The sequence below is a fragment of the Podarcis liolepis genome (genome assembly GCF_965112155.1).
Source record: "Podarcis liolepis genome assembly, chromosome: Z".
Classification (NCBI taxonomy): Eukaryota; Metazoa; Chordata; class Lepidosauria; order Squamata; family Lacertidae; genus Podarcis; species Podarcis liolepis.
The window spans coordinates 34,315,760-34,330,147 of record NC_139570.1 but is presented as its reverse complement, the minus strand read 5'-3'; the positions used below and the strand labels follow the sequence as shown (position 1 = coordinate 34,330,147).

Genomic DNA, 14,388 nt, shown 5'->3' with positions numbered 1-14,388 from the left:
AAATGTTGTAAGCTGCCTTGCAACTTTTTAATGTTGTATGGAAAGGTGGCATACGAACAAAATGAGGTATGCATGTAAAAAGACAAAAAAAAAATTAGGAAAAACAATCAAATGTTCAAAAAGATTTTTAAAAAACAGCAATAAACTAAAAACACACCAGTTTTCTAGATATCTGGGCAGGCTTGTCTCAGGAACAATGTTTTTGCAGGTGCTGAAAACAGTACAGTGGTACCTCAGGTTACATACGCTTCAGGTTACACACTCCGTTAACCCAGAAATAGTGCTTCAGGTTAAGAACTTTGCTTCAGGATGAGAACAGAAATCGTGCTCCGGCGGCGTGGCAGCAGCAGGAGGCCCCATTAGCTAAAGTGGTCTTCAGGTTAAGAACAGTTTCAGGTTAAGAACAGACCTCTGGAATGAATTAAGTACTTAACCTGAGGTACCACTGTACAACGAAGGCCATGGGTGTAGCCAAGCTTTATGCTGGAGGGGGGGGGCAGAACCGAGTTATCTGCGACACAATTGGTCAGTTAGTTAAGTATTTTTATTTATGCACTTGATATTTTTGCTGGGAGGGGAGCTGCCCCTCTGCTTATGCCCATGGTACCTGCCTGATATCAATAGGCAGGGAGTTCCAAAGTAGAAGTCCTGAAGCAGGATACACAGGAGGGCAAATGCAATAATTAAAACTTAATAAACTTAGTACGTAAAAAGCAAATGTTCCAGATGTCTAACCGCCATTGATGCTAATCTCTTTCCTTTTTTAAAAAAATATATTTATTAACTTTTCAGAGGTTATACAAAAAAAGCAAAATACAAAAATACAAAAATAAAAACACATATAATTTCATTCACTTATTTTCTTTTAACTTACTTCTCAGGCCTCCCCTTTTTGTATTCCAATTCAAATTATTCATTCAGCAAATCCTCCCCCTTAATTTTCACTTAATTTTACACCTTTCTTTCTCCCCCCCCCCAATTATCTTAATCATTACAGCTGATAACCACTTAAATTCTATCCAACATCATTCTAACATTCACTAATTTTGTAATATTTCCCAAGGTAGTCCTTGAATTTCTTCCAATCTTCTTCCGCCGTCTCTCTTCCCTGGTCTCGGATTCTGCCGGTCATTTCTGCCAGTCCCATATAGTCAATCTATATGGGATGCTAATCTCTTTCCTATTGGTCAATGTCCTCATTGGTCAGTGGGAAAAGGTGGCACTGTCAACAGAATCCTGTTTCCACAGTAATCTATCAGCTGGACTCTAATTTCACACAGCAAGGTGACCCCTTTTGCTTTCTCCACCCATCCATACCTTCATCTGACGAGAACTGTTCAGCCAAGAGGTGGTGCTGTGCCCATGTAAGAGTCTGTATTCATGTGCCGACAGCGGGTATGATTGTGTACACTGCCACATGGGTATAAAAGGTAAAAGGTAAAGGGACCCCTGACCATTAGGTCCAGTTGCGGATGACTCTGGGGTTGCGCGCTCATCTCACTTTATTGGCCGAGGGAGCCAGCGTACAGCTTCCGGGTCATGTGGCCAGCATGACTAAGCCGCTTCTGACGAACCAGAGCAGCGCACGAAAACACTGTTTACCTTCCCGCTGGAGCGGTACCTATTTATCTACTTGCACTTTGAGATGCTTTTGAACTGCTAGGTTGGCAGGAGCAGGGACCGAGCAACAGGAGCTCACTCTGTCGTGGGGATTCGAACCACCGACCTTCTGATCGGCAAGTCCTAGGCTCTGTGGTTTAACCCACAGCGCCACCTGCGTCTCTCCATATGGGTCTACAAAAGGGTATACTGCCATGTGGGTATGGTTGTGTATGCCAGCTCTTTTATGACTGATGGAGGTGTGAGCCTTGAGAATATACGGTGACTACCAAAGGCCTACCTAGCCCAGCATCCTGTTCTCACAGGGGCCTAGTCCTCATTTAATTCCCACAATACCCTTGTGAGGTATGCTAGGCTGAGAGATGGCGGCTGGCACCCAAGGCCACCTAGTGAACTTCATGGCCGAAGGGAGCGGTGGAAGGATTTGAATCCTGGTCTCTCCTAGGTTATACTCCCAACAACCATTTACACCACACTGGCTCTCATTTTAAAGTCTGTGAGTTCTTCCCCAAAAAATCATGGGTGGGAACTGTAGTTTCCCCAGCACACACTTACAATTCCCAGCACCTTTAACAAACTGCAGTTCCCAAAATTCTTTGGGGGAACTTGTGGCCTTGAAATATACAGCATGGATCTGTGTAATATGGGATATCTTGCACAGCCGAATTCTCAACCAATTGAAGCTTCTGGGTTGCCTTCAAAGGGAAGTCTCCTTCCCTCTTGAGTCTTGGGTGTTTGGCAGGGATGAGATACTTCCTCTCGCCCCCACTCATATTTTATATTGTGATTATTATTTAGTGATTCCAAAAATGGCAGTTAAGAAACTCAATGTTCTAGAACAACAACGGTCATATTTGTTCAAAAATTGAAGATGCAGGGTGGGGAAATCATGGAGACTATTATTTTTATTTTTAAATAGTCAGGAATTTGGCAGTTCTAATTACAAGATAAAATGTTTTTATGTTTTAAAGGAAAAATAGGAGCAATGGAAGAAGGGTTAGATGAACAAAGCCAAATGAAATGCAGATCTAATCAGTAGAGTTCTTTGTTTTTTATAATATATAGAAAACAACAAATACTGTAAAAGGGGGTGGAGAGTAACATGATATAGTAGATTAGATCAAAGATGATGCTAAATAGAAGATTCTTAATCCTACCTGTCGGATATGTTGTGTTTTAAAGAAACATAATCTAAATCCTAAAATACTGTTCGTGTCAGGTTTGTAATTTAGGGTTGTATTGATACTCTCATCAATATTACTTTAAAAAACCCAGAATTGTATTTTAGATTTTTTAAAATTCTGATTTTAATGTATGTATGTGTACCACAGATGAGTGAGGATTTGAACATGGGTTTCCCAGGTGCTAAGTCGCTAACCATTCCATAACACTGTCTATTTGTGTGTGTGCATGAGAGGTCTGGAAAGTGGCAACAGCAGAACGAGGCCTTTTGTGCAGTGGCTCTCCATTTGTGGTGTGTTCTCCCCAGGAAGGCTCACCTGGCACCTTCACAACATATCCTTAGGTGCCAGGTGAAAACTTTTCTCCCAGGTACACGCACAAATGATTTCTTACCCACCCTTCACCCTAAGGTCTCAAATTGGGTTGCAATTTTATTTATCTCATAAAATGTATATATCTCTGTTTTCAGAAGAAACCATCAAAGTGGTTTGCTAAAAATTCAATACAGTACAGTATTAAAAATGATTTAAATTAAAAAATTAAAAGTTGGAATAAATTGGTTCTGAAATATTATTATTATTATTATTAGTAATACTAGTATGCTGCTCCATATCAAATTTGAAGATTTTTTTTTTTAAAAAAACCTTTATTCAAAAGTTACAATACAGCTTCGTGTATTGCCACATCACAGAATGATCACTCCAATCCTCAATCCCTCATCACTGTCATGTTGGCTTGCCCAGTACCCTCAGTAGGAACCCAAATATATATACTTTTTTTTGTTAACACTGTTTTAATTCCTTTATAATTTAATGACGTTTTAGCTGCCATTCTTTTCTACGTTTTTAGTTTTCTGTGTTTTAGCCGTCCTTGCTTTGATGTTTGCCAGCCGCCTTGAGTCCCGGTCTGGAAAGAAGGAGGGATATAAAAATAAAGGCAGTACCAATAGCAACACTATCATAATGAACATTAAAAAAAAATTGCTTGTGTATGTTTCAGCGTGTGGGTATACACAGCGTAACGGAGCGCGTGCAGCCAGGCGGGGGATCCTAAGTCGCGCGCCCTCCCGCGCGCGCGCAGCTGTGGTGCAGCCCTTTGTGAAGGGAGGGCGGGGCCGCACTGCCGCCCCCCGCCCCCCCAGCGATGCCTGCGTCCGGCCGAGGGAATGTAAGCGGACCCCGCCCCCGCCTCCGCCCCCAGCATCCCGCCGGCCCACCCTTCTGGTCGGCTTCTTCCTCCTCCCGCCTCTTCGGGAGCACCTCCATGCGCTCTATGTAAGGAAATTGCGTGCCGAAGAGGGAGGAGATTGTGGGGCCCAATGCCCAGCGACGGGGAGGCGAGACCTGTAGCTGCCTGAATAGCAGAGAGAGAGCGCGAGAGAGGCTTCCCAGCCTGGGGGAGAAGGAAGCTTCGCAGAAGAGGCCTGCCTGGACACCTCCCCTCCCAGTGCCCTCCCACTATTAGGTTCCCCTTTCTCTTCTTCCTCCTCCTCCTCCTTGCACGTTGCCGCAGCGCCCGCGCGCAAGGGAAGCCGGCGCTCGGTGGGGTAAGTTTACACAGAGAGCCGAAGTGACTGCTTCGGAGGCGGGGGAAAAAGAGAATTGCAGTCCACGTGGCTCATGGGCTGCCGGGGGAGGGAAGTGGGGGGGAATCTTTCCTAGTAAGGGTTTGTTCTGGAGGGAGCTACGGCTGGTGCAGGAAGGGAACCCACAAAAGCCCGTTGGATAACCCTTCTTCTTTACTCTCCACCGCCTTTGTGCTAGGGTTCAAAAGTTAAGGTGAATGCCCTCCCCCGCTCCATGCACCAATATAGACATAGTTTATAAAGTTCATATAGTTTGAGCACCAGGAAATGGGTAGTGATTTATTTATTAATTACATTAATTACATTTATATCCCACCCTTTTCTCCAAGCAGCTGAGGGTGGTTTTTAAATGGGTTTTTTGTTTTGCTTAAAAGGGTCGCTTTGTGTTGCTGTGGCACAAAAGTAACCAATTCATTATTACTATTAATACGAAGAGTAATTCATCTAATAATTATAAGTAATGCCATTAATATTTATATAATTATTATATTTGTCAAATAAAAGCAAGATTAACTGTTTTCTGTATGCAAGGCAGTGTGTGAAGAGGGCCAAAAATGCTAGTGTGTTGTTTGCAGTTGTAAACTCTCTTTTGGGAAGTTGGTGCTAAACTGGCAAACAAGTGCTTTCAAATTCATGTGTTCTAAGGAACTATACTTAACATGAATTGTGGTTAATGTTAGTGCATGTGCAACCACTTTGTTCTGTGGAACTGGCACCGTTAAACGTGCCACATAACGCATGTTCCACATTTGTAACGCACACTTTGGAACTCCCTGTCTCTTGACATAACAGCAGGTGCCTTCATTGTACTATTTCAATTTTTTTGCGCCTACTAAAACATTTCTGCTAAGTATGTAGAATGAAAAAGTGTGCATTTAACTTACATTTTTCCCGCAGAAAAGCTTCCATTTCCAGAAGTTCATGAGTAGCAACAAATGGATGCAGAGTTCAAGTACTAGATGAGGCAAGCCCTCTCCCTCAGATTTTACTGGCTTCAATCCTGATGGATTTTGGCATGCCAGCTGAAAATACATTTATTCAGCAAGCTCACACCCATAACAGTGAAAGGATTTGCAAAAAGATGTCAATTGCAAATGCAACATCAGGCAAGATTAGCAGTTTCAAAGTTGACTGTTGTTGTTGCTGCGCTGTTGACTAAATAAGAGCAAGATAGTTATGGTAAATTAGGTGATTGTCGAAGGTGCTGCAAAGTTTTCTGGGTGTCAGCTGGACATTTTCTGATGTGAATTACCCTATCCAAATTATTCCAGTTTGCATCAAAAATTGCCTGATTCAATCTTTTTTACAAAACCCACATAGCTGAAGTTCATGTGTAAAATAGAACTTTGGTGTTAGAACTTAAGTAGATTAAGAACGTAAGTATATTTAGCACAAACCCGTTTCTTTGGCTTGCAGACCATAAACATCAAATATGCTGTATAGGGCTAGGTATGTGTACAGAAGCGCTCCCTATACACCTCTTCCCCATGAGGTTCCTTGGCACACCCCTCACGCATGCCAGGCGTTAACCAGAATCGACTCTTCATTGTCCATCACGGAATGGATGGGCTGAAGAGTCCTCTTGCCCTGCTAGCATGTACAAATAATTTTACATACAATAATTTTACGAATAATTTCCGCAGGCTTGTGTATGCCTCCTTTCCATTAGTTGAGGCATGTTGAAGGCAGCTTACAACATGAAAAAAACCTCATAATGACAACAAAAGTTGTCGTAAATAAAACATGCAAAAAATACACAACCAAAACAAATGATTTCCACATAAATCATAATAAGATCTAAAATAAAGGTACAAATAATTAATAGCAATAATAGCAACAACCTTCCCAACCAAAGCCCCTTACCCCAGCCCAAAAGTCTGTTCAGCAGCCTCAGCTTTTGTAGCTGGAGTCATTCAGGGCCCCACCCCACCCCACCCTGCCAGGCCAGGTGGGAAAAGCTCTGCAAGGCAGGCAGCTGGTCTTCCAGGCCTCGCAGCCAAGATGGTCTTCGTCTAGCACAGAATTAACATCCAGGGTTTGGTGTAAAAAACCGAGATTTTGGGAGGGTGAGGAACAATTGGATAGCTCTTGAGTGGACCTAAGGGCTCTAGTAAATGAACATGCCACAAACCTACCTGCCAGACTAGTTGAATTTTGGGTTCTCTACAGTTCTGTGATTCTGATTACAGGTACTACAGCTGGGGTGTGTGTGTGTGTTGTCCATCTCACAACCTGGTGAGTGCCTCAACTTGAGCTAAGCTAAGAACACTTCTGGCAACCGATCGTCCTGATTCCATGTTTGGGTTGGTGTAGGGCACGCCCTACGGAGCCATGTATATATTTAGCTCGAGATCTCATCCTTCAGGGTTGTACATATCTAACGGGGTGGGTTGAACATCACCTGCTCTCTTGGAATCTCTTTAAATGCCCTTTTGCATTCTGGGCCTGTTGGTTGGGGGTGGGGTCACTATGCTAGCACCTTATTATTTTTCTTTTGTAAAGATTATTTAATTTTACATGCAACGCAGAGAACAGTTATAGCCACAGGTCAAAAATATAAAACTATGAGATGGGCACGTGGAATCTGAGTACAGTTGCACATGGGTCAAAATAATAAACTTCAGGTAACGACTTTCAGCGTTACCAGATTTATCAAGTGTAGTTCCAGATTTGCCATGCTTGTGATGAGGGTCATCCTGAAAATGGTAGTTCCACTCTACTGTGTTTAGAGTGCCAAATCATATGAGAAGTATCTGGAGGTTCTAGTTCTTGTCAAAATCTACAATAACACGTGATTTTCTCTATTATAGCTACCGTATTTTTCGCTCTATAGGATGCACTTTTCCCCCTCCAAAAATGAAGGGGGAAAGTGTGTGCGTCCTATGGAGCAAATGCAGGCTTTCGCTGAAGCCTGGAGAGCGAGAGGGGTCGGCGCGCACCAACCCCTCTCGCTCTCCTGGCTTCAGGAACTATCCGCAAGCCTGCGGAGCCCAGCGGGAGTTCCTGCCGGGCTCCGCAGGCTTGTGGACAGCTGCCTGCAGCCCAAAGTCTGGGGAGCGCGGCGCTGGCACCCCGGGCTTCGGGCAGCTCTCCCCAAGCCTGCGGAGCCCGACGGGAACTCCTGCCATTCTCAGAAGGCTTGCGGATAGCCGCCTGTTCTCCGCAAGCCTTCTGAGTGTGGTGGTGAGGTTGCTTAAGCATCCCCCGTCCCAGCCCCGCAAGCCCCAGGAGCGGTGGCAAGGTTGTGCGCAATCTCGCCACCGCTCCTGGACCTGTTTTGGGGGCTGGGGTTGGGGGAAGCTCAGGCTTCCCCCATCCCAGCCCCGCGGCTAAAAACAAAGCCGCATGCAGCTTCTCCCAGCTGGAGAGGTTGTGTGTGGCTAAAGAGGAAGCCAAGGCAGCTGCCTTGGCTTCTTTGCTCTTTGGGACTGCGGGGTGTGTGTGTGTGTGTAAAATTTCCCCCCTTTATTTCCCCCCCTAAAATCTAGGTGCGCCCTATGGTCCAGTGCGCCCTATGGAGCGAAAAATACGGTATATTCCTGAGAGAGTGACTCCAAGCAGCCAGTGTAAGATTTGGGACTGTTGCAATTACTATTCGAGCTTTCTAGATAATATATAAGGCCAATTCTTTTGACGATACATCTACACTGGTATTGTCAAAAAATATTCAGTAGGACAACGATCAATAGTTTCTTCAGTATTATGTGTCATTTCTGCCAAAATTAAATCCCAAAGACCAGTTCACGTTCCCACCATAAATGATAATATGTACTAAGTTTATCACAACCCTTCCAACATTTAGGTGACATAGAAGACAACATTTTTTTGACATTTGCAAAGCATCGTGATGCCATCTGTGAAGTAATTTCCCTAAGAAAACTGGAAACGAATTTTAAAGGTCTCTGTTCCCAAATCCCTTTCACACCTTTCTTCCTCTTCTCTGTCAAAGGGAACACCTATTGGCCTGCTTTGGTTTCTCCTTGAGAAGAAAGGTGCCGATGGCGAGCGACGTTGTGGAGAACGAGAAGGAGTTCTACTCCAAGGCCAAGAAATACTGGAAGGACATCCCCGCAACAGTGGATGGGATGCTGGGGGGCTATGGGCACATCTCCAGCATCGACATCGACAGCTCCAAAAAGTTCCTGCTCCGTTTTTTGCTGGTAAGCAAGGTGTTCTCTCTTCCAAGCTGAGCAGGAAGAGCCTGGGGTTACCTGCTTTCCTCCAGATATTTTGGACTACATCTCCCAGCAGCCTGAACCAGCCCTGCCAAATAATGCAGGGGCTGATGGGAAATGTAGTCAAAAACATCTGGAGGTTGGCCAAGGCTGGTTTAGTGGGAGTGTGGGAAATACAGTGGTGCCCCACAAGACGAATGCCTCGCAAGACGGAAAACTCGCTAGACGAAAGAGTTTTCCGTTTTGGAGGTGCTTTGCAAAACGAATCTCCTATGGGCTTGCTTCGCAAGACGACAATGTCTTGCGAGTTCCTGCTGGTTTTTTTTCCTCCCCCCCCCTTTCTAAGCCGCTAAACCGCTTATCAGCTGATCCGATCAGCAGATAAGCCGCTAATAGCGCTAATCCGCTAATCCTTCAATGGGCTTGCTTCGCAAGACGAAAAAACCGCTAGACGAAGAGAATCACAGAACGGATTCTTTTCGTCTTGCGAGGCACCACTGTACACTTATTCCCCCCCCCCCTTTAAAGCAGTGAATCATTGAATAGTGGAGTTGGGAGGTTCATCTAGTCCAACCCCCTGCAATGCAGGGATCACAGCAGAAGAGTCATTGACAGATGGCCATCCAAGCTCTGCTTGAAAACCTCCAAGGAAGCCGAGTTGACTGCAGAATCTCTGGCAGGGATGGCTAACCTGTAGCCCTCCAGATATTGTTAGATTCAAACTCCCATCATTGTGGGGCAGGGCCTTTTTGGTGGTGGCTCCCTATCTGCAGAATGCACTTTCTAGTGAGGTGCACTTGTCCCTGTTGTACAGTGGTGCCTCGCAAGACGAAATTAATTCGTTCCGCGAGTTTTTTCGTCTAGCGAATTTTTCATCTTGCGAAGCACGTGTCGGAAAAGTTTTGGAAAAACTTCAAAAATCACCAAAAACCTCAAAAAAGGCTACCACATCGCGTTCTATGAGTTGCTCCTCGAAGTCAAGTCGCAACTGTATTAACGGTGTTAAGAAAAAGGAAACAAACTTGCAAGACGTTTTCGTCTTGCGAAGCAAGCCCATAGGGAAATTCGTCTTGCGAAGCAGCTCAAAAACCGCAAAACCCTTTCGTCTAGCGAGTTTTTCGTCTTGCGAGGCATTCGTCTTGCGGGGCACCACTGTATTAGGCTAAGAGTCCTTTGCCAAAATGCATATTGGGCAAAATTGTGATTACGATAAGCTGGTGAGGCCTTGGTGATGGTGCCACCACTGGGAGTTACCCAGTGCTTTTTTACTACTAGAATGCCTGCTGTTCATGAGGAACTTCGCAGGTTTAATCCCCAGGGCTGGTTATTGTTCCCTGCCTGAAACCTGGGGAAATGGAGGCTGTATCTGCAAACATGGATGCCATCTTGCCAGATGCAGTATAACAGAGAAGGGGGGGGGGGGAACAACGAAAGACCCTGTTTCTGAAAGCGTTGAGAGGCATTCAAGGTTCTAGCCCTCATTAACTTAATTTCTGTCTAGGATGAGCCTAACAGGACAGGGACCTCCCGTGCCTTGGACTGTGGGGCTGGCATTGGCCGGATTACCAAGCGGCTCCTGCTGCCACTTTTTGGAACGGTGGACATGGTGGATGTCACAGCGGACTTCCTTAACCAGGCCCGGACCTACCTGGGTGAGGAGGGTCGGCGTGTCAGGAACTACTATTGCTGTGGCCTGCAGGACTTCAGCCCTGAGCCCAGTGCCTACGACGTCATCTGGATCCAGTGGGTGATAGGTAAGAGTCTCCCTCCGCTACCTGTAAAAGAAGGGTTGTGTATCCAGCTTACTTTCTCTGTCTCAGAGTAGACCTTAATGAAATCTGTGAACCTCGGTTAATCTTAGTCATTGACTTCAATGAGTCTACTCCAAATGGGATTGCCATTGGGTAAAACTGGCAAAAGGTCTCATCTGCACTGCACATTTAAAATGCTACAGTACCTCTTTAAAAGGCATTCTGCCCCCCCCCACCCAAGAATCCTGGGAACTGTAGTTCAAGGTGCTGAGAGTTTCTAGAACTTTATTGCCCCCCTCACAGAGCTACAATTCCCAGGGTTACCTGAGGAAGGAGGATGGATTGTTAAATCACTCTGGAAGCTGTAGCTCTGTGAGGGTTTTTTCCAGCCTCCTAGCAACTCTCGGCACTCTGAACAAACTACAGTTCCCAAGATTAATTGTCAGGGAACCATGACTGCTCTAAGTGGCAGTCCTTTAAATGCATAATGTGATTGGAGCCTAGGATAGAGACAGGAAAGGTATCTCATTTCATCAGTTAACTCTCTCTGAAGAATTTAAAGGGCAGTGTAAATGTCCCTCCTTCAACGTCCTTTCTGTTTTCCTCACAACAGGCTTGTTAGGTAGGCTTGTCAGAGAGGGCAAACAGCCTAAGGTTGAGAGCTGAGCAGAGAGGTTTGAACCCACGCTGCCTCAATCTGTCCCCTTTGTACTGTTCAGACGCTTAATTATCACAGCATTGGATTCCAGCCACTGCCTTTTAGGTTAAGGTTGTAGTCCAATGAAACTGAATGTTGGAAGATTCAGGACAGAGAAAAGAAAGGACTTCTTCACACAGAGCATAGTTTGAACTATGGAACTCCCTCCCACAGTGATATTCACCAACTTAGATGGTCTTATAAGATGATTAGACAGATTAATAGAGCATAAGGCTATCGATGGCTACCAACCAATGATACCTCTGCTGTACCCCCACAGTCAAAAGCAGCCTCTAAATACCAGTTGCTGGAACCCCAGGAGGACAGAGTGCACTTGTGCATGGGCCCTGCTTGCAGGCTTTCCATTGAGGTATCTGGTGGGCCACTGTGAGTGCAGGATAAAATGGGCCCTTTCTAGCCTGGCCCAGCAGGGCTCTTCATATAGAGAGGTCTTTTGTGAGAGCAGAACCCCCATGCACAAGAACAGTCTACCTTTGAATACCAAATAATGGGGAACTGCAACTGGACAGTACAGTTGTGCTCAGGTCCTGCTTGGGGTTTTCATTTTGGGGGGACATCAATCAGGTTGACCACTGTGAGAACAAGATGCTGGAGTAGAGGCGGGCCACTGGCCTGATCCAGTAGCCAGAGTCTTTTTCTTCTTCTTCCATAAACCATTTATTGATGTTCCAATGCATATACATAATATTTACATAGAATTTCATATTTCTTAAAATTTATACATTCACATTTTCTATTATAGTACATTGTAAATCCACATTTAGTTTTTACTTAATTATCTCATACTTTCCCCCCTCGTGACTCAAAGACTTCCCTCCACCCGTGTATGACTTCCTAATTTTGTTTTAAAATTTGTTACCATGTTTGTACTTTTGATAATTTATTTATTAAATATTTATTCTTGTGTTCTATATTAACTTTGTGAGATCAATAGGTTTTTGTTGGAGTACCTATTAGCCATGTATTCCTCTACACACTTGCATTCTTGTTTCAGATTCTGATTTGATTGCATTCTAATTGTTACCGTCATTTTCGCTAATTTAATAAATTCAAAAATTATTTGAATTTTTTAATAAATTTAATAAATTCAAATCATTTACATTGCCAATCTATCACTAATGGTGCTTCTTCACATTTCCAATTTTTGGCAATCAATAGTCTGGCGGCAGCTGTAGTGTATAAGAAGATTCTTTTATTGTCTTTGGCCCACTGATATACCTTTTATTTAAGAATTTCTAGTAGCCAGAGTCTTAATGCTCTTATGCTCTTAAAAACAGGGCACCTGACAGACGACCACCTCTCCAGTTTCTTGAAGCGCTGCCGCCTGGGCCTGCAGCCCAATGGCATCATAGTCATCAAGGACAATATGGCCCAGGAAGGGGTCATCATGGACGACGTGGACAGCAGTGTCTGCCGGGACCTGAATGTTGTCTGCAAGATCATCCGCTGTGCTGGCCTCAACCTGCTGGCCCAGGAGAAGCAGGAGAATTTTCCTGACGAAATCTACCACGTTTACACACTAGCAATGAGATGAACCCCTCCATCACTGAGCCCCATAGAGAGGGAGGTTGCCTTCCTGCGGGGGCCTTGAGACACCCTTCCCAAGCAAGGCTGGCTGCCTCCCTGGCGACAGAAGGCCCCAACTGAACATCCTAAAAGAGATAGTCCAGAAATTGGGGTCTGGCTGAGACTCTCGTCGTCAAGACTGGCTTAGGAATGCTGGGGGGAAGTAAATGTTCTTTTTTTCGAAGCTGCTGCTGCTAATGTTGTTGGTTCTTTATTGTTTGATGGGTGGAGAGGAAAAAACACTTGTCAAAATATACTTTGTATGGTTGTAACAGCAACTTGTTTTGAACTGTTTTATATACTCAGTGGGAGGGGCAGAAATGGGAGTGTGGAACTCCCTCCCCCAGGAGGTGGCGCTCCCCACCAACCTGAATGGCTTCCAACCAGGGTTTCCCAAACTCCAGTTGTTTTTGGACTACAACTCCCATTATCCCTAGCTAGCTAGAACAGTGAATTGTAGTCTAAAACCCCAAAGTTTGGGAAACGCTGCTTTAAATGAAGATTGGACAAATTCATAGATTGTTATTAATGGGTCCTGCTTTCAGGTTTCCCATAATGGGCATCTGGTTGGCTACTGTGAGAACAGGATGCTGGAGTAGATGGGCTATTGGCCTGATCCAGCAAGCTCTTACGTTCTTACGTTCAGTGCTCTCTTTGCGAGACTCTTAATCTCAGCGTCATTGATTCAAGCCCCATGTTGGGCAAAAGATTCCTGCATTGCAGGGGGGGTTGGGCTAATGACACCTTGGGACATCTTCCAACTTACGATTCTGGTTGTTGATTATTATTATTATTATTGGGTGCTGCTAGGCACTTTTAAATTTGCACAAAACACATATTTGCATAAATGCATATATGCTACTGTATGGAAATTAAGGTGAGCACAACAGCTCAAAAGGGAGGTTTGGACCCAGGTCACCCTTCCCTAACAATAACACCATTTGTGGGTCCAATTTTCACCTAAATGCTAAATTACTCTTCACAACCATAGAGAAACATTGAGGCTCCTGCTTTTTGTTGCAAAGAGTTTTTATTTACCCCTCTACTTCATCAGAAAAGGCGCCCAGAGCACGTAGTGCCAGGTCAGCAGCGCACAAATTCCTTCCTATACAAGATTTGCAGGTGCGACCTACAAGGAGGAAAAGGAAGGGGGTGGGGATGAAGGCAAGCAAAACTCAGGCACTGTTGAAGTGCAAGTGTTCTTATAAGAACCAGATAGGAAGGGGAAAATCAAAGCCCAGAGGAGTTGCCAAAGCAGTTGGAATGACTGCTCAGGGGTGCCAAATGAAGCTGGTCCCTCAATACAGCAAACGGGGTGGGGCCCTTCTGTCCTTTTTGCCAAAAGATGAAATGACTGTTGATAAGACCCCAGTTGATGGGTCTCTGGAGAGTGCCAGTGGAGCAGCCCAGAGTGGTTTAACAATCCTTCCTACTTAGGGAACTTTGGGAATTGTAGCGCCTTGAGGGGAACAGCAGTCTCCTATACAGTACCCAGGATTCTTTGGGGGAAGCTGTGATGGTTTAAAGTGTCACTGGGTTTTTAAAAAATGTATGGTGTGAATGTAGCCTGTGCATTTGGTTAAATGCTTTCCGGGGGGTGGGAAAATACAGCTGAACCAAGGGGCCACCCTGAAATGATGTCTATCTTGTACTTATAAACAATGGATATTTTCCCCCAATTGGTGGTGAGCACATGGTCATCACCCTTTCTGAGGAACAAGGCTGGTTTTTTCCAAATCAGGACCACCCATCAGCCAGTTGACAGTGCTGGGTGACATCAGGAAGGCATGG

At 44.9% G+C, this 14,388-nt stretch overlaps 1 protein-coding gene across 8 annotated transcripts; it reads left to right on the top strand.

Moving 5' to 3' along the window:
- The first annotated feature begins 1,251 nt into the window (after window positions 1-1,251).
- NTMT1 (N-terminal Xaa-Pro-Lys N-methyltransferase 1) lies at window positions 1,252-12,875 on the top strand. Of its 8 annotated transcripts, none has more exons than XM_083485359.1 (4): window positions 1,252-1,364; window positions 8,337-8,547; window positions 10,064-10,316; window positions 12,309-12,875. In XM_083485359.1, coding segments are annotated over exons 1-4 (723 nt in total). In that variant the 5' UTR covers window positions 1,252-1,362; the 3' UTR covers window positions 12,566-12,875. The 8 variants fall into 8 exon arrangements, with proteins under 8 accessions (XP_083341485.1, XP_083341487.1, XP_083341490.1 ...); XM_083485361.1 differs by having other exon boundaries at window positions 1,289-1,395; XM_083485364.1 differs by lacking the exon at window positions 1,252-1,364 and adding an exon at window positions 2,472-2,498.
- The last annotated feature ends 1,513 nt before the right edge of the window (window positions 12,876-14,388 follow it).